This window comes from Ranitomeya variabilis, chromosome 1, assembly GCF_051348905.1.
Source record: "Ranitomeya variabilis isolate aRanVar5 chromosome 1, aRanVar5.hap1, whole genome shotgun sequence".
Lineage (NCBI taxonomy): Eukaryota > Metazoa > Chordata > Amphibia > Anura > Dendrobatidae > Ranitomeya > Ranitomeya variabilis.
Window position 1 is genome coordinate 38,541,391 of NC_135232.1, and position 26,095 is coordinate 38,567,485.

General features: G+C 46.2%; 1 protein-coding gene across 1 annotated transcript in view; it reads left to right on the forward strand.

Moving 5' to 3' along the window:
- STARD6 (StAR related lipid transfer domain containing 6) overlaps positions 1–26,095 on the forward strand; it is a 41,048-nt gene that overhangs the window by 1,917 nt on the left and 13,036 nt on the right. Inside the window, exons 2-7 of the mRNA XM_077282337.1 lie at positions 4,730–4,805; positions 7,637–7,757; positions 8,896–8,945; positions 9,263–9,389; positions 21,022–21,139; positions 23,620–23,713. Coding sequence (XP_077138452.1) covers positions 7,647–7,757; positions 8,896–8,945; positions 9,263–9,389; positions 21,022–21,139; positions 23,620–23,713 — 500 coding nt within the window. The 5' untranslated portion in view covers positions 4,730–4,805; positions 7,637–7,646. The remainder of the gene's footprint in view (positions 1–4,729; positions 4,806–7,636; positions 7,758–8,895; positions 8,946–9,262; positions 9,390–21,021; positions 21,140–23,619; positions 23,714–26,095) is intronic.

Genomic DNA, 26,095 nt, shown 5'->3' on the forward strand with positions numbered 1-26,095 from the left:
CAGTATATGACAGGTCTTGTGGGTTTTTCCCGGTATATGATAGGTCTTGTGGGGTGTTCCCGGTATACAGTAGGTCTTGTGGGTGTTCCCAGTATACGGCAGGTCTTGTGTGGTGTTCCCAGTATACGGCAGGTCTTGTGTGGTGTTCCCGGTATACGGCAGGTCTTGTGGGGTGTTCCCGGTATACGACAGATCTTGTGGAGGTGTTCCCGGGATGCACCAGGTCTTGTGGGGTGTTCCCGGTAGACGGCAGATCTTGTGGGGTGTTCCAGTATACAGTAGCTCTTGTGGGTTTTTCCCGGTATATGGCAGGTCTTGTGGGGTGTTCCCGGTATACAGTAGGTCTTGTGGGTGTTCCCAGTATACGGCAGGTCTTGTGGGGTGTTCCCGGTATACCGTAGGTCTTGTGGGGTGTTCCCGGTATACAGTAGGTCTTGTGGGTGTTCCCGGTATACGGCAGGTCTTGTGGGGTGTTCCCGGTATACGACAGATCTTGTGGAGGTGTTCCCGGGATGCACCAGGTCTTGTGGGGTGTTCCCGGTAGACGGCAGATCTTGTGGGGTGTTCCAGTATACAGTAGCTCTTGTGGGTTTTTCCCGGTATATGGCAGGTCTTGTGGGGTGTTCCCGGTATACAGTAGGTCTTGTGGGTGTTCCCAGTATACGGCAGGTCTTGTGGGGTGTTCCCGGTATACCGTAGGTATTGTGGGGTGTTCCCGGTATACAGTAGGTCTTGTGGGTGTTCCCAGTATACGGCAGGTCTTGTGTGGTGTTCCTGGTATATGGCAGGTCTTGTGGGGTGTTCCCGGTATACGGCAGGTCTTGTGGGGTGTTCCCGGTATACGGCAGGTCTGGTGGGGTGTTCCCAGTATATGACAGGTCTTGTGGGTTTTTCCCGGTATATGATAGGTCTTGTGGGGTGTTCCCGGTATACAGTAGGTCTTGTGGGTGTTCCCAGTATACGGCAGGTCTTGTGTGGTGTTCCCGGTATACGGCAGGTCTTGTGGGGTGTTCCCGGTATACGACAGATCTTGTGGAGGTGTTCCCGGGATGCACCAGGTCTTGTGGGGTGTTCCCGGTAGACGGCAGATCTTGTGGGGTGTTCCAGTATACAGTAGCTCTTGTGGGTTTTTCCCGGTATATGGCAGGTCTTGTGGGGTGTTCCCGGTATACAGTAGGTCTTGTGGGTGTTCCCAGTATACGGCAGGTCTTGTGGGGTGTTCCCGGTATACCGTAGGTCTTGTGGGGTGTTCCCGGTATACAGTAGGTCTTGTGGGTGTTCCCGGTATACGGCAGGTCTTGTGGGGTGTTCCCGGTATACGACAGATCTTGTGGAGGTGTTCCCGGGATGCACCAGGTCTTGTGGGGTGTTCCCGGTAGACGGCAGATCTTGTGGGGTGTTCCAGTATACAGTAGCTCTTGTGGGTTTTTCCCGGTATATGGCAGGTCTTGTGGGGTGTTCCCGGTATACAGTAGGTCTTGTGGGTGTTCCCAGTATACGGCAGGTCTTGTGGGGTGTTCCCGGTATACCGTAGGTATTGTGGGGTGTTCCCGGTATACAGTAGGTCTTGTGGGTGTTCCCGGTATACCGTAGGTCTTGTGGGGTGTTCCCGGTATACAGTAGGTCTTGTGGGTGTTCCATGTATACGGCAGGTCTTGTGTGGTGTTCCCGGTATATGGCAGGTCTTGTGGGGTGTTCCCAGTATACGGCAGGTCTGGTGGGGTGTTCCCAGTATATGACAGGTCTTGTGGGTTTTTCCCGGTATATGATAGGTCTTGTGGGGTGTTCCCGGTATACAGTAGGTCTTAGTAGGTCTTGTGGGATGTTCCCGGTATACGGCAGGTCTGGTGGGGTGTTCCCAGTATATGACAGGTCTTGTGGGTTTTTCCCGGTATATGACAGGTCTTGTGGGGTGTTCCCGGTATACAGTAGGTCTTATGGGGTGTTCCCGGTATACGGCAGATCTTGTGGGGTGTTCCAATATACAGTAGCTCTTGTGGGTTTTTCCCGGTATATGGCAGGTCTTGTGGGGTGTTCCCGGTATACAGTAGGTCTTGTGGGTTTTTCCCGGTATACGACAGGTCTTGTGGGGTTTTCCCGGTATACAGCAGATCTTGTGGGGTGTTCCAGTATACAGTAGCTCTTGTGGGTTTTTCCCGGTATATGGCAGGTCTTGTGGGGTGTTCCCGGTATACAGTAGGTCTTGTGGGTGTTCCCAGTATACGGCAGGTCTTGTGTGGTGTTCCCGGTATACGGCAGGTCTTGTGGGGTGTTCCCGGTATACGGCAGGTCTGGTGGGGTGTTCCCAGTATATGACAGGTCTTGTGGGTTTTTCCCGGTATATGACAGGTCTTGTGGGGTGTTCCCGGTATACAGTAGGTCTTAGTAGGTCTTGTGGGATGTTCCCGGTATAAGGCAGGTCTGGTGGGGTGTTCCCAGTATATGACAGGTCTTGTGGGTTTTTCCCGGTATATGACAGGTCTTGTGGGGTGTTCCCGGTATACAGTAGGTCTTGTGGGTTTTTCCCGGTATACGACAGGTCTTGTGGGGTGTTCCCGGTATACGGCAGATCTTGTGGGGTGTTCCAGTATACAGTAGCTCTCGTGGGTTTTTCCCGGTATATGGCAGGTCTTGTGGGGTGTTCCCGGTATACAGTAGGTCTTGTGGGTGTTCCCAGTATACGGCAGGTCTTGTGTGGTGTTCCCGGTATACGGCAGGTCTTGTGGGGTGTTCCCGGTATACGACAGATCTTGTGGAGGTGTTCCCGGGATGCACCAGGTCTTGTGGGGTGTTCCCAGTATACGGCAGATCTTGTGGGGTGTTCCAGTATACAGTAGCTCTTGTGGGGTGTTCCCGGTATACGGTAGGTCTTGTGGGGTGTTCCCGGTATACGGCAGGTCTTGTGTGGTGTTCCCGGTATACGGCAGCTCTTGTGGGGTGTTCCCGGTATACGGCAGCTCTTGTGTGGTGTTCCCGGTATACAGCAGGTCTTGTGGGGTGTTCCCGGTATACGGCAGCTCTTGTGTGGTGTTCCCGGTATACAGTAGGTCTTGTGGGTTTTTCCCGGTATATGGCAGGTCTTTTGGGGTGTTCCCGGTATACAGTAGGTCTTGTGGGTGTTCCCAGTATACGGCAGGTCTTGTGTGGTGTTCCCGGTATACGACAGATCTTGTGGAGGTGTTCCCGGGATGCACCAGGTCTTGTGGGGTGTTCCCGGTATACGGCAGATCTTGTGGGTGTTCCCAGTATACGGCAGGTCTTGTGGGGTGTTCCCGGTATACCGTAGGTCTTGTGGGGTGTTCCCGGTATACAGTAGGTCTTGTGGGTGTTCCCAGTATACGGCAGGTCTTGTGTGGTGTTCCCGGTATACAGCAGGTCTTGTGGGGTGTTCCCGGTATACGGCAGGTCTGGTGGGGTGTTCCCAGTATACGACAGGTCTTGTGGGTTTTTCCCGGTATACGACAGGTCTTGTGGGGTGTTCCCAGTATACAGCAGGTCTGGTGGGGTGTTCCCGGTATACGGCAGATCTTGTGGGGTGTTCCAATATACAGTAGCTCTTGTGGGTTTTTCCGGGTATATGGCAGGTCTTGTGTTGTGTTCCCGGTATACAGTAGGTCTTGTGGGTGTTCCCGGTATACGGCAGGTCTTGTGTTGTGTTCCCGGTATACAGTAGGTCTTGTGGGGTGTTCCCGGTATGCGGCAGGTCTTGTGGGGTGTTCCCGGTATGCAGCAGGTCTTGTGGGGTGTTTCCGGTATACAACAGATCTTGTGGGGGTGTTCCCGGTATACACCAGGTCTTGTGGGGTGTTCCCAGTATACAGCAGGTCTGGTGGGGTGTTTTTTCATTCTTGCTGTCTGTGGGGCTGCTACAGACCAGTCATGGTGCTCATGCTAACCTCAGTCCGCATCAGAACTGATCTATGGAGCGATGGAAGAAGCCGGCCTGGTTTTAGGAATCATGTTGTATATTATGAGAAGTGTCAGGTGCATATGCTGCCATTACTTGTCTGGGGAAGAGATGGCAGAAGGGTGCATTATAGGCAGAAGACGAGCTGGTGGAGACAGTGCGATGGGGGCAATGTTCTGCTGGGAAACCTCAGGGTCTGGCATCATGTGCCATGTACCACCTACCCGACAATGTGCAGATGATGTAATGGCAGTGCCACTGTCAGCAGGATCATGCCCCTGGCTGCACGGCACAAACTGTTCAGGAATGGAAGAACATAAGAGATCAAAGTGCTGACTTTCTCCAAAGTCTGATCCATGGAGGCCGGATTCCACCGGACACCTCTGAAGTCCCGGCTCTCCATGGCTCAGAGTTTGTTTTAATGTTATGGCTGTGAATACATTTCGATCTCTGCTCTATTGGATGAACATTGGACTTTTACGAGATACATTGAGGACAGATGCAGCTGCTGATATACCTGGTATTTATAGGTTTACTATCTCTGAATGTAAAGTGTGTGTCCTTCAGTGAAGGCCAAAGGCACGCACCGACCGGAGAGGGTCACAAATGATACTGTGCACCCGGAGCATATACACAGTGGTGCCAACTTGTAGCTTTTTCTCATTGCTGTGGCTGGGAATAGTAGAACCACCATAGTAATATCACAACACAGCTCACATGGAGCCTTTAGAGAGCGGGGCCCAGCACTGGTTCCTCCTTGTATTCCATGTGCTACGAAGCATGAAAACCTTAAGCTCCATACATTGGTTTCTCTATTTTCAGCAGTGCACAGTGCAGTGATAAGATTCTGCCTGCAGGGGGCGCCGCAGAGGAGAGGACCAAGAAGTCTCAGGCCGGGGTAAGTGGCGGCTCCAATATAATATTGGATCGTTCCATCCCACTCTTCAGTTGTGATATCGCAGTGGGCAGAGTTACAGTTAGGTCCATATATATTTGGACAGAGACAACATTTTTCTAATTTTGGTTATAGACATTACCACAATGAATTTTAAACAAACAATTCAGATGAAGTTGAAGTTCAGACTTTCAGCTTTCATTTGAGGGCATCCACATTAAAATTGGATGAAGGGTTTAGGAGTTTCAGCTCCTTAACCTGTCCCACCTTGTTTTTAAAGGGACCAAAAGTAATTGGACAGATTCAATAATTTTAAATAAAATGTTCATTTTTAGTAACCCTTTGTTGGCAAGGACTGCCTGAAGTCTTGAACTCATGGACATCACCAGACGCTGTGTTCCCTCCTTTTTGATGCTCTCCAGGCCTTCACTGCGGTGGTTTTCAGTTGCTGTTTGTGGCCTTTCTGTCTGAAGTTTAGTCTTTAACAAGTGAAATGCTGCTCAATTGGGTTGAGATCAGGTGACTGACTTGGCCATTCAAGAATATTTCACTTCTTTGCTTTAATAAACTCCTGGGTTGCTTTTGTCGCGCCCCAGGGTCCTGGTCGTCACAGTAATGTTGCTTTCCCCACGGAGAGAGTGATGTTACATTTGGAGGCAATGAAGGATAACTGCATCTAGGTAACACAATTCATGCAACATGTTCACAATCCAGACCAGAAGGGGGATCTCTAAGCCTGTTTAAGGTGAACTCCCCTTTAAGAACATCCTGATCAGGAGGGAAAGGGTTCAGTTCCTGTCAGGGAGACAGAGGGAAAGGAAGCAGAGGAGCCGTGTAGCCAAAAGTGCTGCAGCTCCTAGGAAACACGGATAGAAAGCCGAACAGATTGCAGAGAGCGTAAATGAAGTCAGAGCAAAGGAGAGGATACCAGAAGGGGACCAGCCCTACACAGGCTGCCTCCTTCTGAGGCGCAGAAGCCCGGTAGCTGGAACACCGAGGGAATAACAACCTTTATGCTTTGCTCCAGAGACCGGCAGGGCAGCTAATTGCTAGTTACCTGTCCGCCCTACAGCCAGAAGGCACGGTGGCAACCTTTGGAGGCCAGGGCGTGCTAGAGTCCCTATAAACAGCCTCAAGCCACCAGTCATACGGGTTTGTCCTATCCTATATGGGGGACAGAGAGAGAGACATTACATCTGCGAGGACCTTATGTGAAGCCTTAGGCAGTAAGGAACTACAACACTGCAGCGCAAGGGAAGGCTACTGATTTCCTCCTGGACAAGGGAACTCTGGACTTGCCTCCAAACCGGCCGGACTCTGCCTGCCCTGTGATCTAGTGCCCTGGACTGTGGATACTGAAGCCTTCAGTAAAGGTAAAGAGACTGCAACCCTGTGTCCTCGTTCTTCTCTGAGCCTCTCACCATACCACCATCTACACATCGGGAAGTCCTGGGGACATAATTCACCTGTGGGAAGTTATACCATCTAGCTGCCATAACATCACCCCAGTGGACCCCTGAAAGCAGCGTCGGTCACCCTGACCGAATACCACAGGTGGTGTCACAAACATTTCCCCTTTAAAGACCTTTCCCTTTTACACGGACGTCCCAGGGCCACGGACCGGGTCAGCCACCGTGACATCCCCCTGTGAACAGCAGGACCAGGTACCGAGTACCTCACGGCCCCATGGGGGCGATCCAACTTTGGCTTTATGTTTTGGGTCATTGTCCATCTGTAGTATGAAACGACGACCAATCAGTTTGGCTGCATTTGGCTGGATCTGAGCACACAGTATGGCGGCTCTGAAGACCTCAGAATTCATTCGGCTGCTTCTGTCCTGTGTCACATCATCAGTAAACACTAGTGACCCAGTGCCACTGGCAGCCATGCATGCCCAAGCCATCACACTGCCTCCGCCGGGTTTTACAGATGATGTGGTATGCTTTGAATCATGAGCTGTACCACGCCTTCGCCATACTTTTCTCTTCCCAGCATTCTGGTAGAGGTTGATCTTGGTTTCATCTGTCCAAAGAATGTTCTTCCAGAACTGTGCTGGCTTTTTTAGATGTTTTTTAGCCTTTTTATTTTTGATGCTTATGAGTGGCTTGCACCGTGCAGTGAACCCTCTGTATTTACTTTCATGCAGTCTTCTCTTTATGGTAGATTTGGATATTGATACGCCGACCTCCGGGAGAGTGTTCTTCACTTGGTTGGCTGTTGTGAAGGGGTTTCTCTTCACCATGGAGAATATTCTGCGATCATCCACCACTGTTGTGGGCGCCCAGGTCTTTTTACATTGATGAGTTCACCGATGCTTTCTTTCTTTATCAGGATGTACCAAACTGTAGATTTTGCCATTCCTAATATTGTAGCAATTTCTCGGATGGTTTTTTTCTGTTTTCGCAGCTTAAGGATGGCTTGTTTCACCTGCATGGAGAGCTCCTTTGACCGCATGTTTACTTCACAGCAAAACCTTCCAAATGCAAGCACCACACCTCAAATCAACTCCAGGCCCTTTATCTGCTTAATTGAGAATGACATAACGAAGGGATTGCCCACACCTGTCCATGAAATAGCCTTGGAGTCAATTGTCCAATTACTTTTGGTCCCTTTAAAAACAGGGTGGCACATGTTAAGGAGCTGAAACTCCTAAACCCTTCATCCAATTTCAATGTGGATACACTCAAATGAAAGCTGAAAGTCTGAACTTCAACTGCATCTGAATTGTTTTGTTTAAAATTCATTGTGGTAATGTCTATAACCAAAATTAGAAAAATGTTGTCTCTGTCCAAATATATATGGACCTAACTGTATCTTATGTCCGGGGTCTACAGCGATGTGATTATGTCACTGGTTTCCAGAAAGATGGATTATAAGAAGATTGCTGATGACGTCTCCCAGAAGATCCGAGCGTACAGTCAGGACACGTCCGGATGGAAAGTGACCAAATCTGCGGTAAGTAACCAGAATTTTCAGGACGTGGGCACGGAAACGTCATTTGTCTTTGCTTTCCATTCTTTATCTTCCCTGACATTTTGATTTTCCTCTCCTCTTCCCTTTCCCCTTCCGTTACTTTATGTTCATCCGTTTGTCATTTCCACATTTCCCCTTTTTAAAACCTTTCCTCATTTTCCAATCTCATCCTTTGTTTCATGGTTTCCTCTCATTCTCCTCCCTTTCCCATCCTTCCATCATTCTCTCCCTTTCTTTTCCTTCTTTTCTCCTTTCCCTTCCATTCTTTTCTCCTTTCATTTCCATCCTTCCTCTCCCTTTTTCCTTTCCATCCTTTTCTCCTTTCCGATCCTTAAACCTCCCTTTCCCTTCCATCCTTTTCTCCTTTCCATCCTTTTGTCTTTTCTTTCCCATCCTTCCATTTCTCTCCCATCCTTTCCATTCTGTCATTTCCTCCTTCTTTCGATATTCCCCTCCCTTCCTTACCAATCCTTCTCTCATTTCTTTTCCTTTTTGTCCTTTCCTTTTCCATAACATTACCATTTCCTTTCCTCCCTTACTTTTAACTTCCTCTATTTCTTTCTCAACTTTCTACCACTCCCTTTCTTCCTTGTTCCTTCTGTTATTTCTCCCCTCCCTTCTTTCCCATCCTTTAGTCCTTTCCTTCGCCATCTTTCCCTTATCCAATCCTCCTGCCATTTCCTTTTCTTTATACATTTTCTATACTTTTCATCTTCTTTTCATTAATCCCTTTTCTATCCTTTTTTACTTTTCCTTCCTTCTACCTTTCCTGTTTTTCAGTCATTTCTCTTGCCTTCCAAATTGTTTTGTCATTTCTCTAACTATCCCGTTCCTCTATCTATTTTTTAGCTTTCCTTACATTTTAAACTTTCTTCCCTTTCCCATCAGTTCTTTTTGTTGCTTTCTTTACCTTTTTTGTCCTTTTCCTTCTCTTTACTTTCCCATCCATCACTTGATTTCTTTATCCTTGTGTCATTTTCCTTTTTCTCTTTCTTGCCGTTCTCTTCTTTATCTTCCATCCTTTCCCTTTTTTATTTGTCCTTCCACTTTCTTCCTTTTTTCATTCTTTTGTCCTTTTCTTTTCTTTCACAACAACATATAAATATTATGTCTCTTTCAGAAAAACATTACCGTCTCGTGGAAACCATCCAATGACTATTCGGGAAATATGTAAGTAGCAAAATACAAAACTACAGGAGAACTGGAATCACGATCTACTAATCACATTTCCACATAGTTGTATTGTAAAGAAGGAATGACTTTCAGAAAAAAACCCACATTTTTTCAATGTTACATCGTTTCTGAAGTTCTGAAAAGCAGAAAAAAGGAAAATGTTTCCAAAAATGTGACAAGCCCCCGTGCAATACCGCTTGCTGTCACCAGGTGGTGTAGAAACATAGATGTGTCTGTGCTTTGTCCCTTTAAGTAGACATTGGCCGGAGTGACTCTATATGAATTTTTAATTTTTTTTTTCCTGTAAAACACAGATATCGCGGAGAAACAATAATCGAAGAAAGCCCGGAAAAACTTATTCCTTTTATGTATCTTGCCAAATACCGATCAAAGTGGGACAAAACGCTGAAATCCTACACAATTGTAGGGGAGATCGATGAGGTATTTCAATTTTAAAATAGTTCTTATATTTAATTAGTATTTTAAATTATTAAATATTTTAATTAATATTAGTTACAATATTTAATTGTTTAAATTAAAACAAATAAACGTGTTAATATTTTCTTAAATAAAGCTTAAAATGTGACTTTTTGGTGGTTTTTCAGAATACGTTGACATATGTGTACATATTGATAAATTCTATCTCTGACCACCGTTTGACTCGTGTCCTCCTTTTTTTCACCAGTTTTTCCTTCTGTATTTTATTCTCTAATTCTCAGTTGTCTCTGAGCTAGTGGGTGAATAAATGCTATGATGTCTCTGATACACAGCACACACAGATATGAGGGATTCCTGCTCTCCTGTCTCTATGTAGCGCATGTTCAGAAGCAGCAGCATGGAGAACATTATACAGCAGTACTGAGCAGTGTAGCTATGAAGCTAGCTCTATCTACTATATAATTGTCTAAGAGTCACTTCCGTCTGTCCTTCTGTCTGTTGCGGTTATTCGTTCGCTGATTGGTCTCGGCAGCTGCCTGTCATGGCTGCCGCAACCAATCAGTGACGCGCACAGTCCGGAAAAAAATGGCCGCTCCTTACTCCCCGCACTCACTGCCCGGCGCCCGCATACACCCCTCCGGTCACCGCTCACACAGGGTTAATGCCAGCGGTAACGGACTGCATTATGCCGCGGGTAACGCACTCCGTTACCGTCGCTATTAACCCTGTGTGTCCCCAACTTTGTACTATTGACGCAGCCTATGCAGCATCAATAGTACAAAATGTAATGTTAAAAATAATAAATAAAAAAAAAACCTGCTATTCTCACCCTCTGTAGTCCGCTAAGCCGCTCGCGCCGGCCGCCATCTTCCGTTGCAGGTTGCGGTGGCAAAGATGGTACGGCAGAAGGACCTGCCATGACGTCACGGTCATGTGACCGCGACGTCATCACAGGTCCTGCGCTCAGACCAACCCTGGGACCGGAAGCTGCCGTGGACTACAAGGGGCCCTCGGAAAGGTGAGTATATTTTTATTTTTTAACCTGTGACAAACGTGGCTGGGCAATATACTACGTGGCTCTGTGCTATATACTACGTCACTGGGCAATATACTGCGTAATTGGGCAATATACTACGTCACTGGGCAATATACTGCGTAATTGGGCAATATTCTACGGCGCTAAGCAATATACTACGTGGCTGGGCAATATACTACGTCGCTGGCCAATATACTACGTGGACATACATATTCTAGAATACACGATGAGTTAGAATCGGGCCACCATCTAGTGATAAGATAATGACTAGAATGTACCAGTATGGAGGACAAAATACAGCAGCACTGAGTAGCGTAGCTGTGAATACATCTGTGGTGAGAAGCACTATAAAGCAGCAGCCTAAAGGACATTATACAGCATTACTGAGCAGTGTAGCCATGAATCTAGCTGTGTGATACGATAAGCTCTAGAAAAAAAGCAGCAGCATGGAGGACAATACACAGCAGCAGTGCAGATATGAATCTAGCTCTCTAATAAGATAAGCACTAGAACGCAGCCGCATGAAGAACAATATGCAGCAGTACGGAGCAGTGTAGCTATGAATATATCTCTGTGGTAAGAAGCACTAGAAAGCAGCAGCATGGAGGACATTATACAGCAGTACTGAGCAGTGTAGCTATGAAGCTAGCTCTGTGATAAGATATGGACTAGAATGTAGCAGTATGGAGGACAAAATACAGCAGCACTGAGAAACGTAGCTGTGAATACATCACTGTGGTGAGAAGCACTAGAAAACAGCAGCATGAGGCCGGTGTCACACTAGCGAGTTTTACGGACGTAAGAGCACAGAAAATACGTCCGTAAAACGCCAAATAAACGGCACAATTATTCTCAATGGGGCTGCTCCTATCAGCCGTATATTACGGTTCAGTATTATACGGCTTTCTACGGCCGCACAAAATCGCAGCATGCTGCGTTTGTCAGCGTATTGCGCAAAAAAATCGCCAATGAAAGTCTATGGGGGCGAGAAAAATACAGATTCCACACGGACCAGCAGTGTGACTTGCGAGAAATACGCAGCGGTGTTAGTGAAAAGTCGGTAATTCAATTGCCGGCTTTTCATTTCTCCTGCACAAACCTGACAGGATATGAGACATGGTTTACATATAGTAAACCATCTCATATCCCCTTTTTTTTTGCATATTCCACACTACTAATGTTAGTAGTGTGTATGTGCAAAATTTCAGCGCTGTAGCTGCTAAAATAAAGGGTTGAATGGCGGAAAAAATTGGCGTGGGCTCCCGCGCAATTTTCTCCGCCAGAGTGGTAAAGCCAGTGACTGACAGCAGATATTAATAGCCAGGAGAGGGTCCATGGTTATTGGCCCCCCCGTGGCTAAAAACATCTGCCCCCAGCCACGCCAGAAAAGGCACATCTGGAAGATGCGCCTATTCTGGCACTTGGCCACTCTCTTCCCACTCCCTGTAGCAGTGGGATATGGGGTAATGAAGGGTTAATGTCACCTTGCTATTGTAAGGTGACATTAAGCCAGATTAATAATGGAGAGGCGTCAATTATGACACCTATCCATTATTAATCCAATAGTACGAAATGGTTAATAAAACACACACACACATGATTAAAAAGTATTTTAATGAAATAAACACACAGGTTGTTTTAATATTTTATTACTCTCTCAATCCATCAGAAGACCATCGCTTGGCAAAATAATAAACGCACAAGATACATACCCTCAGATGAACCGTCACGTCCCACGAGGTAATCCATCTGAAGGGGTTAATTATTTTACAGCCATGAGCTGCGCTAATGCACTCGCTCGTGTCTGTAATCCCCGGGGAATGAAGGAAATCTGAGTGATCTGTACTTACATTGAGTTGCGGTGATGCGCCCTCTGGTGGATGAACTCATATGAACTCGAGCGTGGGAACTTTTCCAAGGCTGCAGTTCATGAGTTCATCCACCAGAGGGCGCCTCACCGCAACTCAATGTAAGTACAGATCACTCAGATTTCCTTCATTCCCCGGGGATTACAACCACGAGCGAGTGCATTAGCACAACTCATGGCTGTAAAATAATTAACCCCTTCAGATGGATTACCTCGTGGGACGTGACGGTTCATCTGAGGGTATGTATATTGTGGGTTTATTATTTTGCCAAGCGATGGTCTTCTGATGGATTGAGAGAGCAATAAAATACTAAAACAACCTGTGTGTTTTTCATTAAAATACTTTTTAATCATGTGTGTGTGTGTTTTATTAACCATTTCGTACTATTGGATTAATAATGGATAGGTGTCATAATTGACGCCTCTCCATTATTAATCTGGCTTAATGTCACCTTACAATAGCAAGGTGGCATTAACCCTTCATTACCCCATATCCCACCGCTACACGGGAGTGGGAAGAGAGTGGCCAAGTGCCAGAATAGGCGCATCTTCCAGATGTGCCTTTTCTGGGGTGGCTGGGGGCAGATGTTTTTAGCCACGGGAGGGCCAATAACCATGGACCCTCTCCTGGCTATTAATATCTGCCGTCAGTCACTGGCTTTACCATTCTGGCGGAGAAAATTGCGCGGGAGCCCACGCCAATTTTTTCCGCCATTTAACCCTTTATTTCAGCAGCTACAGAGCTGAAATTTTGCACATACATACTACTAACATTAGTAGTGTGGAATATGCAAAAAAAAGGGGATATGTGTTGTGAACTGTGTTTCTGGGCTCCCTCTTGTGGTCACTAATGGTATTGTATGAGTCATGTCTTTCTGCTAGCCTGGGCTTCAGCTGTTTCATTAAGCTGTGGGTGTTCCCTATTTAGTCCTCCTTTGGACTCAGTCTCTTGCCTGGCATCAATGTATTCAGTTCTATTTGGTCTCCTCCTGATTCCTTGCCATCTGACTCATTCAAGAAAAGCTAAGTCCTGTTTGCATTCTTTGGATCATTTGCATTTTCAGTGTTTTTTGTCCAGCCTGCTCAATATGTGATTTTCTAGCTCGCTGGAAGCTCTGGGGTGCTGATATTCTCCCCTCACATCGTCAGTCGGTGTGGGGGTTCTTGAATATTCAGTGTGGATGTTTTTGCAGGGTTTTCTGCTGACCACATGGTTCACTTTCTGTTTTCTGCCTGTCTAGATTAGTGGGCCTCACTTTGCTGAATCTAGTTCATCTCTACGTTTGTGTTTTCCTCTTGCCTCACCGTTATTATTTGTTGGGGGCTTTCTATATCTTTGGGGTTTAATTTCTCTGGAGGCAAGTGAGGTCTTGTTTTTCCCTCTAGGGGTAGTCTGTTCTCCGGCTGGCTCGAGACGTCTAGAATCAATGTAGGCACGTTCACCGGCTACTGTCAGTTGTGTATTAGGATCAGGTATGCGGTTAGCCCAGTTTCCACCTCCCTAGAGCAGTTCCTATGTCTTTGCAGACTTGCCAGAGATCCTCTACCACTAGGATCATAACAGTATTCCAGGCCAAAAGGAAATGTTTATTGCATCGCAGAAGCGGGATTAAAAAGAAGTCTGAGTATTTTTTTTGTGTGTGTTGTTTTTCCTTGCTGCAGTTTGTCTAGCTTCTTCCATCCCCTTATACTCTGAGTGGCTTGGAGCTCAGCTGCAGACATGAATGTTCAGACTCTGACTTCTAGTGTGGATCAGCTGGCTGCTAGGGTGCAAAGCATTCAGGATTTTGTTATCCATAGCCCTATGTCTGAACCAAAAATACCTATTCCTGAGCTGTTTTTTGGAGATAGATCTAAGTTCCTGAATTTTAGGAATAATTGTAAATTGTTTCTGTCTCTGAGACCTCGTTCCTCTGGTGATTCCGCTCAGCAAGTTAAAATTGTCATCTCCTTCTTGCGTGGCGACCCTCAAGATTGGGCTTTCTCTCTGGCGCCAGGAGATCCTGCATTGGTGAATGTTGATGCATTTTTTCTGGCGCTTGGTTTGCTTTATGAGGAGCCTAATCTTGAAAATCAGGCTGAAAAGGCGTTGCTAGCTATCTCTCAAGGTCAGGACGATGCTGAGGTGTTTTGTCAAAAATTTCGGAAATGGTCCGTGCTTACTCAATGGAATGAGTGTGCCCTGGCCGCAAATTTCAGAAATGGTCTTTCTGAAGCCATTAAGAATGTGATGGTGGGGTTTCCTATCCCTACAAGTCTGAATGATTCAATGGCTCTGGCCATTCAAATTGATCGGCGTTTGCGGGAGCGCAAATCTGCTAATCCTTTGGCGGTGCTGTCTGAACGGACACCTGACTCTATGCAATGTGACAGAATTCTGACCAGAGCCGAACGGCAAAATCATAGACGTCAAAATGGGTTGTGTTTTTACTGTGGTGATTCGACGCATGTTATCTCAGCATGCTCTAAACGCTTAAAAAAAGTTGTTAATCCTGTCGCCATTAGTACTTTACAGCCTAAATTTATTTTGTCTGTGACCTTAATTTGTTCATTATCTTCTTACTCAGTTATGGCCTTTGTGGATTCTGGTGCTGCTTTGAGTCTGATGGATTTGTCGTTTGCCAGGCGCTGTGGTTTTGTCGTAGAGCCTTTAGAAAATCCTATTCCTCTTAGAGGAATTGATGCTACGCCATTGGCGGAGAATAAACCTCAGTATTGGACGCAGGTGACCATGTGCATGTCTCCTGTACATCAGGAGGTGATTCGCTTCCTTGTTCTGCATAATGTACGTGATGTTGTCGTTTTGGGTCTGCCATGGCTACAGTCCCATAATCCAGTTTTGGATTGGAATGCTATGACTGTGTCAAGTTGGGGTTGTCGGGGGGTTCATGGCGATACTCCATTGGTGTCCATTGCTTCTTCCACTCCTTCTGAGACCCCTGAGTTTTTGTCGGATTACCAGGATGTATTTAGTGAGCCCAGGTCCAGTGCCCTTCCTCCTCATAGGGACTGTGATTGTGCTATAAATTTGATTCCTGGTAGTAAATTTCCTAAGGGGCGACTCTTTAATTTATCTGTACCAGAGCATGCCGCGATGCGGAGTTATATAAAGGAGTCTTTGGAGAAGGGACATATTCGCCCATCCTCTTCTCCTCTTGGTGCAGGATTCTTTTTTGTGGCCAAGAAGGATGGGTCTTTGAGACCTTGTATAGATTATCGTCTTCTGAATAAGATCACGGTCAAATTTCAGTATCCTTTGCCTTTGTTGTCTGATTTGTTTGCTCGGATTAAGGGTGCCAGTTGGTTCACCAAGATAGATCTTCGTGGTGCGTATACCCTTGTGCGCATTAAGCAGGGAGATGAATGGAAAACAGCATTTAATACGCCCGAAGGTCATTTTGAGTACTTGGTGATGCCTTTTGGACTCTCTAATGCTCCTTCTGTGTTTCAGTCCTTCATGCATGATATCTTCCGAAAATATCTGGATAAATTTATGATTGTTTATCTGGATGATATTTTGTTTTTTTCTGATGATTGGGAGTCCCATGTGAACCAGGTCAGGATGGTGTTTCAGGTTCTGCGTGATAATGCTTTGTTTGTGAAGGGCTCAAAATGTCTTTTTGGAGTACAGAAGGTTTCTTTTTTGGGTTTCATCTTTTCCCCTTCTATTGTGGAGATGGACCCAGTCAAGGTCCGTGCCATTCATGACTGGACTCAGCCCACGTCTGTTAAGAGCCTTCAGAAGTTCTTGGGCCTTGCTAATTTTTACCGTCGTTTTATCGCTAATTTTTCTAGCGTTGTTAAACCTTTGACGGATATGACCAAGAAAGGTTCCGATGTTGCTAATTGGTCTCCTGCGGCCGTGGAGGCCTTTCGGGAGCTGAAGCACCGGTTTACTTCAGCGCCAGTCTTGCGCCAGCCTGATGTCTCTCTTCCCTTCCAGGTTGAAGTTGATGCTTCCGAGATTGGTGCGGGGGCCGTTTTGTCGCAGAGAACCTCTGATGGCTCTGAGATGAAGCCATGTGCTTTCTTTTCCAGAAAATTTTCGCCTGCTGAGCGGAACTATGATGTTGGTAATCGGGAGTTGTTGGCTATGAAGTGGGCATTTGAGGAGTGGCGACATTGGCTCGAGGGAGCTAAGCATCGTGTGGTGGTCTTGACTGATCATAAAAATCTGATTTATCTCGAGTCTGCCAAGCATCTGAATCCTAGACAGGCTCGTTGGTCGTTGTTTTTCTCCCGTTTTGACTTTGTGGTCTCATACCTGCCTGGTTCGAAGAACGTGAAGGCTGATGCGCTTTCTAGGAGTTTTGTGCCTGACTCTCCCGGAGTCTCAGAACCGGCTGGTATTCTCAGAGAGGGAGTGATTTTGTCTGCCATTTCCCCAGATTTGCGACAAGTGCTGCAGAAATTTCAGGCTGATAGACCTGATCGTTGCCCATCAGAGAGACTGTTTGTCCCTGATAGATGGACCAGCAGAGTTATTTCCGAGGTTCATTCTTCGGTGTTGGCGGGGCATCCTGGGATTTTTGGTACCAGAGATTTGGTGGCTAGGTCCTTTTGGTGGCCTTCCTTGTCGCAGGATGTGCGTTCCTTTGTGCACTCCTCTGGGATTTGTGCTCGGGCTAAGCCTTGCTGTTCTCGGGCCAGCGGGTTGCTTTTGCCCTTGTCTATCCCGAAGAGGCCTTGGACGCACATTTCCATGGATTTAATTTCAGATCTTCCAGTGTCTCAGAGGATGTCGGTCATCTGGGTGGTGTGTGATCGTTTTTCTAAAATGGTCCATTTGGTGCCCTTGCCTAAGTTGCCTTCCTCCTCCGATTTGGTTCCTTTGTTCTTTCAGAATGTGGTTCGTTTGCACGGCATCCCTGAGAATATTGTGTCTGACAGAGGATCCCAGTTTGTGTCCAGATTCTGGCAATCCTTTTGTGCTAAGATGGGTATTGACTTGTCGTTCTCATCGGCTTTTCATCCTCAGACTAATGGCCAAACCGAGCGAACTAATCAGATGTTGGAAACTTATTTAAAATGTTTTGTTTCTGCGGATCAGGATGATTGGGTGACCTTTTTGCCACTAGCCGAGTTTGCCCTTAATAATAGGGCTAGTTCTGCCACTTTGGTTTCGCCCTTTTTCTTCAATTCTGGTTTTCCTCCTCGTTTTTCCTCGGGCCAGGTTGAACCTTCTGACTGTCCTGGGGTTGATTCTGTGGTGGATAGGTTGCAGCGGATTTGGAACCATGTGGTGGACAATTTGAAATTGTCACAGGAGAAGGCTCAGCGTTTTGCCAACCGCCGCCGCTGTGTGGGTCCCCGACTTCGTATTGGGGATTTGGTTTGGTTGTCTTCTCGGCATGTTCCTTTGAAGGTCTTCTCTCCTAAGTTCAAGCCTCGCTTTATCGGTCCTTATAAGATTTTGGAAATCCTTAACCCGGTGTCTTTTCGTTTGGACCTTCCAGCGTCATTTGCTGTTCATAATGTGTTCCATAGGTCCTTGTTGCGGGGGTACGTGGTGCCTGTGGTTCCTGCTGTTGAGCCTCCTGCCCCAGTTTTGGTTGAGGGCGAGTTGGAGTACGTAGTAGAGAAGATCTTGGATTCTCGTGTCTCTAGACGTAGACTGCAGTATTTGGTTAAGTGGAAGGGCTATGGTCAGGAGGATAATTCCTGGGTTGTTGCCTCTGATGTTCATGCGGCTGATTTGGTTCATGCATTTCACGCTGCTCATCCTGATCGCCCTGGGGGTCTTGGTGAGGGTTCGGTGACCCCTCCTCAAGAGGGGGGTACTGTTGTGAACTGTGTTTCTGGGCTCCCTCTTGTGGTCACTAATGGTATTGTATGAGTCATGTCTTTCTGCTAGCCTGGGCTTCAGCTGTTTCATTAAGCTGTGGGTGTTCCCTATTTAGTCCTCCTTTGGACTCAGTCTCTTGCCTGGAATCAATGTATTCAGTTCTATTTGGTCTCCTTTTGATTCCTTGCCATCTGACTCATTCAAGAAAAGCTAAGTCCTGTTTGCATTCTTTGGATCATTTGCATTTTCAGTGTTTTTTGTCCAGCCTGCTCAATATGTGATTTTCTAGCTCGCTGGAAGCTCTGGGGTGCTGATATTCTCCCCTCACATCGTCAGTCGGTGTGGGGGTTCTTGAATATTCAGCGTGGATGTTTTTGCAGGGTTTTCTGCTGACCGCATGGTTCACTTTCTGTTTTCTGCCTGTCTAGATTAGTGGGCCTCACTTTGCTGAATCTAGTTCATCTCTACCTTTGTGTTTTCCTCTTGCCTCACCGTTATTATTTGTTGGGGGCTTTCTATATCTTTGGGGTTTAATTTCTCTGGAGGCAAGTGAGGTCTTGTTTTTCCCTCTAGGGGTAGTCAGTTCTCCGGCTGGCTCGAGACATCTAGAATCAACGTAGGCACGTTCACCGGCTACTGCTAGTTGTGTGTTAGGATCAGGTATGCGGTTAGCCCAGTTTCCACCTCCCTAGAGCAGTTCGTATGTCTTTGCAGACTTGCCAGAGATCCTCTACCACTAGGATCATAACAGATATGAGATGGTTTACTGTATGTAAACCATGTCTCATATCCTGTCGGGTTTGTGCAGGAGAAATGAAAAGCCGGCAATTGAATTACCGGCTTTTCACAGATATCGCGCAGAATGAAATATAAATACAGAATATATATATATGTGTCTCAATGACATATATTATATATATATATATATATATATATATATATATATATATATATATATATATATATATATATATATACACTGTATATATATACTGTATATATGTTTTCCCGAACATTTGAGCACATAAATCCATTAGATGTCGGTTTTGCAAGCCTGCGAGAAAATATCGCAGTACGGATGCCATACGGATTACATACGGAGGATGCCATGCGCAAAATACGCTGACACACCCTGACTACGGAATGAATAATAAACTTGGCACTCAAGAGTCCTTTTTGCAAGATGAAAAGATAACTGTTCGTTTATTGGTGCAACCAGTTCAATAATTGATGATTTATAAACGTTTTCGGTCACAAGACCTTCATCAGAAACATCATATATGAAACTGGAAGCAGGGCAGCAACAAATTATAGGCACAAGAGGCCTGCGCACAAATATTACCGGGCAGAGTGACCTGGAGGCTCCTGGGGAGACTGTAGGGAAGGGGCGCACTGGGGAAGCGAGGGTCCCGCTGTGATGAACTAGCGCTTGTACATCCAGGTCCCTGGACCTGGATGTACAAGCGCTAGTTCATCACAGCGGGACCCTCGCTTCCCCAGTGCGCCCCTTCCCTACAGTCTCCCCAGGAGCCTCCAGGTCACTCTGCCCGGTAATATTTGTGCGCAGGCCTCTTGTGCCTATAATTTGTTGCTGCCCTGCTTCCAGTTTCATATATGATGTTTCTGATGAAGGTCTTGTGACCGAAAACGTTTATAAATCATCAATTATTGAACTGGTTGCACCAATAAACGAACAGTTATCTTTTCATCTTGCAAAAAGGACTCTTGAGTGCCAAGTTTATTATTCATTTCATTGACGGGTTGGAAACCTTACTTGAGCACCAACCAGGAGCCTCGAGTGCCGTGTACAATTTCTGTATCTGACACCCTGACTACGGATCACTATTTTGGGAACATTTCTCCGTATTACGGCCGTAAAAAATGGACCGTATTGTCTTACGCCGAGTGTGACGCCGGCCTAAAGGACATTATACAGCAGTACTGAGCAGTGTAGCCATGAATCTAGCTGTGTGATAAGATAAGCTCTAGAAAAAAGTAGCATGGAGGACAATACACAACAGCAGTGTAGATATGAATCTAGCTCTGTGATAAGATAAGCATTAGAAAGCAGCAGCATGGAGGTCATTATACAGTAGTACTGAGCAGTGTAGCTGTGAATATATCTGTGTGGTGAGATAAGCACTATAAAGCAGCAGCATGAAGGACATTATGCAGCAATACTGAGCAGTGTAGCTGTTAACTTGGCACCGTTTTGTGATTAACACTTACTGAAAAGCAGCAACACTGCCCTTGTCTGTCTCTCACTCTACTTCCCATCACCATAGACTTCTATAGGCAGCTGTAATCGAATCACTCAGTGAGCCGATAGTTTGTCTGCCCTCTGAATATCGTATTTTTGCGTTTTTTCCTGAGTGAATAATTAGTTTTATATTCACTTTGTTGGAAGAGTTCTAACTCCAATTTAAAAATATCTGAGATTCAGTTTACGAGCAGAGAAGATCAATAATTACACAGGAGTGTGATCTCCAAAATACTCCAAAGAAAATCTAAAGTGTACGTTTATTTATACCCTTCATGAATATAGACATGCCGTACATACATTTATTGATAGCTAATAACAGAATACGAAGCTACATAAGTAAAGACACTCCCTGCATCTATCCAGCTTAGTCACATCCATCAGTAAGTTCTCTGAAAATTATTGCACTACCTAACATTGTGACGATCTTCGGTCCAACATTCTGAACTGATAGATATATTATTAAAGCAGCCGCTGCTCCATTTTTCTGTTGCATGGGCCCAAATCAAATGCAGACATAAAATGTTATCAATAAATCTATCTTCCATCTGCCTGCGACCACCACTAGAGGGAGCTCACTGTGTACATTGAACTCAATAGGGTCTCACTATGTGGAATGTCCCTGAGCTCCCCCTAGTGGTGGTAGAAGTGGAATCTTTATCAACTTCATTCTTTCTTTTTCCGAAGGACACCGTCATCTGTCACTGCATCACACACAGTTTTGGGAAAGGGATCATCTCACCAAGAGAATTTGTGGATTTAATTCATGTCAGGCGGTACGATGCCGGAGTGATCACCACGAATTGTAAGTATCACTGAGTCTATTATATACTTACTATGTGACTAGGGAGAGGGAGAAAAGAGGGGTTTACTACTTTACAATTTATCTTCTGAGATCTGGTATCCCAGCTTGAGCTGTAGGGGAAATCAGGCCTGTTTCAGTGACCATTGTCAAGGCTAGCGGCTGTGGATCGGGACCCCAATCATCACGAGATCAGTGACCACCAAGATCAAGTAGTCTTTAATCTCCTGTCTGAATGATCTCTGTGAATGTTAAAAGAAAGAAAAAAAAAAGAAAAAAAACTCCTTTCTTGCCTAAATATTTATCAACGGTAACCTAGTAGGTATGGGCAAATCCGAACAGTAAAGTTTGGGGTCCGTACCGAACACCTACTGTTTGGATTCGGCACCCCAAACATCAGGTGCTGCCTACGCTGCATGACAGCACGAGAAACACCGGCGGCTATGATTGGCGATAGTAATAATATTATCAGTCAGAGCAGTGACCAGCAGTAAAAGTTTAGTGCAAGTCACAGGCGTCTGCTGATAGAGTACTACTCCCATCAACCTATGCCTGCTGCTGCTAATATGGCGCCGCTGATGGGAGTATTCGTGCACCTGCGCTATAAATACATTTTAAAAATGACGTGGGATCTCTTCTGTTTTTTATAACCAGCCAGGCAAAACTGACAGCTGCAGGCTGCAAACCCTCAGCTGTCAGCTTTATCATGGCTGGTTATCAAGAATAGAGGGGTCCCTGTACTGTTTTTTTAAATGAATAATTAAAAAAAAACAAACAAAAAAAATCAGTATGGTCCTCCAGTTTTTGACAACCATCCAAACTAAAGCAGATAGCTTGGGGGCTGGTATTCCCCCTCAGGCTGGTAAGGGGTCATGGATATTGCCCCAGCCTCAAAATAGCCCGCATCTGCTCCGGAAAAGGCACATCTCTTAGATGCGCCAATTCTGGCTCTTTGCCCAGTTCTTTCCACTTGCCTGAGGCAAGTGGGGTTGATGTCACCCCACGGCTTACTAATACCTTTGTGTATTGTCCGATGACATCAAGCCCACGGCTTAGTAATGGAGAGGTGTCTCTTAGAAATGAGTGAGTATACTCTTTGCTCGGGTTTTCCCAAGCACGCTCGGGTGGTCTCCGAGTATTTGTGACTGCTCGGAGAATTAGTTTTTGTTGACTCGGCTGGATGATTTACAGCTGATAGACAGCTTGAGTACACGTTGGGATTCCCTTGCAACCAGGCAACCCCCACATGTACTCAGGCTGGCTAGCAGCTGTAAATCAGTCAACCGAGTCAACAAAAACTAAAATCTCCTAGCAGTCACAAATACTCGGAGACCCCCCCGAGCAGCAAGTACACTCGCTCATCACTACTGTCTATAAGACGCATAACCATTACTATTCCTATAGTCATATGGTAAATAAAGACACAGCCAGAATAGTGTCTTTTATTTAGAATAAAAATACACAAGGTTTTACATTTTTGTTTAAAAATGACAAACACAGTTATACTTACCTAATGCATATTGCATTCAAGCCATCGCCTCCTGTAAAAAAACCAAAAAACATACCCTCACCTATCCCGACATTCTGTCCCACGCCGAAATCTATGTCTGGGGGATAAACCGTTTTCATTCTGGATGGTGCGACCACTGGGGAATGAGCTGCTGTGAGCGCAGCATCAGTGACCAGCGGTGATGTCATCAAGGTTACTCTGTCACTGAGGCTGCGTTCCCAACCGGGTCCCTGAACTGCGGTGACCTCAGTGAGATCCCCGCTATCACAGTCAGAAAAAGTCTCGTAGTGCAGCAGTGAGAAATTTCTTACGGTGAATTCACTGACCTAAGCCCTGCACCGTGAGAATTTTTCTGACTGTGCTAGCGGTGATCTCACTGAGGTCACTGTAGTTCATCAGCCCCGCTCACAGCAAAGTGAGCTGGAAATGCAGCTTCAGTGACCTGCGGTATCCTTGACTATGTCACTTGTAGTCACTGATGCTGCGCTAACGACAACAGGCGTAGGCTGATGGGAGTAGTAGTCCCATCAGCTGATGCCTGTGACCAGAGGTAAACTTTTTACCACCAGTCACAGCTGCTGGCTCGTGTTGTCATCTGACAGCTTGGGAACCGCAGCTCTCTGACTAGCAGTAATAATCTTACCACCGATCAGAGCCAACGTTTGCCATGCGGTCATGCAGAGAACAGCGTGGCAAACCATGGATGTTCGGGCCCCCCATTCATCTGAATGGGGTCTGGGTTTTAATGCTGTTCTGGTACCTGAACCGAACTTTAACTGTTTGGCCGAACCTGTAGGACCTGAACATCCAGTAAACAAAGAGGGGAGGGAGATGCAGCTGCAGTTTCCTTCAGTAAAGGAGTCTTTACAGCAGTAACTTGACATTGGGAACAGTCACAGACAGAAAAAAAGCTAGTGAGTGTTGTGCGCAGTGTCTTATCACTTATACATATGTATAATTTTACTGTTTGTAGCTATCAGCTTGGAGTATGACAAATGCCCTGTGACTAGCTCCCATGTCCGTGGCTTCAATAATCCATGTGGATATGTTTGTACACCATTACCTGAGTAAGTACATGAGTAATATCAATACTCATAGATTATACTGGTTATTGTTGGCACCTGTATCAGCCTTACCTGTCCATTACCAGCCCTTAGAGATTCATAGGGCTTCAAAGGGCCTAAAAAGTCTACACTTACTGTGTGCGACTGCAAACCGACCTCACATCCATCCTATATTACTGGGAGAGACACACAGACCTCACATCCGGCCTATATTACTGGGAGAGACACACAGACCTCACATCCAGCCTCTATTACTGGGAGAGACACACAGACCTCACATCCAGCCTATATTACTGGGAGAGACACAGACCTCACATCCAGCCTCTATTACTGGGAGAGACACACAGACCTCACATCCAGCCTCTATTACTGGGAGAGACACACAGAGCTCACATCCAGCCTATATTACTGGGAGAGACACACAGAGCTCACATCCAGCCTATATTACTGGGAGAGACACACAGACCTCACATCCGGCCTATATTACTGGGAGAGACACAGAGACCTCACATCCAGCCTATATTACTGGGAGAGACACCCAGAGCTCACATGCAGCCTATATTACTGGGAGAGACACACAGACCTCACATCCAGCCTATATTACTGGGAGAGACACACAGACCTCACATCCGGCCTATATTACTGGGAGAGACACACAGATCTCACATCCAGCGTATATTACTGGGAGAGACATACAGACCTCACATCCAGCCTATATTACTGGGAGAGTCACACAGACCTCACATCCAGCCTGTTATGATCCTAGTGGTAGAGGATCTCAGGAGTTACAGCTAAGTCCGCAAACACAAAAACAAGCTCATAGGGAGGTGGTAACTTGGCTGACCGCATACCTGATCCTAGCAGAACAACTAGAAGAAGCCGGGGAACGTACCTACGTTGATTCTAGACGTCTCGCACCAGCCGGAGAACTAACTAACCCTTTCAGAGAAAATAAGACCTCACTTGCCTCAAGAGAAAAGTACCCCAAAGTTATAATACAAGCCCCCAACAAATAATAACGGTGAGGTAAGAAGAAAAGACAAACGTAAGAATGAACTAGATTCAGCAAAGAGAGGCCCACTAATTAATAGCAGAAAATAGGAAGCGGACTTATGCGGTCAGCAAAAACCCTACAAAAATATCCACGCTGAATATCCAAGAACCCCCGCACCGACTAACGGTGTGGGGGGAGAATATCAGCCCCCTTGAGCTTCCAGCAAATTCAGGAATCACATTTTGAACAAGCTGGACAAAAAATGAGAGCAATGCAAATAAACAAAAATAAGAAAGCAGAACTTAGCTTATCTTGCAAAAATCAGGAGACCAGGAAACAGGAGAAAACAGACATAGACTGATTACATCGATTCCAGGCCCTAGACTGAGTTTCCAGGAAGTCTAAATAGGAACACCCAAGGCCTAACGAACCAGGTGAGTACCAACCTGGGGAAAGACAATCCAAGTGCCATACCGCTAGTGACCACAAGAGGGAGCCAAGAAGTATAGTTCACAACAGTACCTCCCCTTTAAGGAGGGGTCACCGAACCCTCACCAAGACCACCAGGGCGATCAGGATGAGCAGCGTGAAAGGCACGAACCAAATCGGCCGCATGAACATCAGAGGCGACCACCCAGGAATTATCCTCCTGACCATAGCCCTTCCATTTGACCAGATACTGAAGCCTCCATCTAGAGAGACGAGAATCCAAGATCTTCTCCACCACATACTCCAACTCGCCCTCAACCAACACCGGAGCAGGAGGCTCAACAGCAGGAACCACAGGCACAACGTACCGCCGTAACAAAGACCTATGGAACACATTGTGAATGGCAAACGACACCGGAAGATCCAAACGAAAAGACACCGGGTTAAGGACTTCCAAAATTTTATAAGGACCAATAAAGAGAGGCTTAAACTTAGGAGAGGAAACCTTCAGAGGGACATACCGAGAAGACAACCAAACCAAATCCCCAACACGAAGTCGGGGACCCACACCGCGGCGGCGGTTGGCAAAACGCTGAGCCTTCTCCTGTGACAACTTTAAGTTGTCCACCACATCATTCCAAATCCGCTGCAACCTATCCACCACGCAATCCACCCCAGGACAGTCAGAAGGCTCAACATGACCCGAGGAAAAACGAGGATGAAAACTAGAGTTGCAGAAAAATGGCGAAACCAAAGTAGCGGAACTAGCCCGATTATTGAGGGCAAACTCAGCCAATGGCAAGAAGGTCACCCAATCATCCTGATCCGCAGAAACAAAACATCTCAAATAAGCCTCCAGCCTCTGATTAGTTCGCTCCGTTTGGCCATTAGTCTGAGGATGAAAGGCAGATGAAAACGACAAATCAATGCCCATCTTAGCACAAAAAGATCGCCAGAATCTG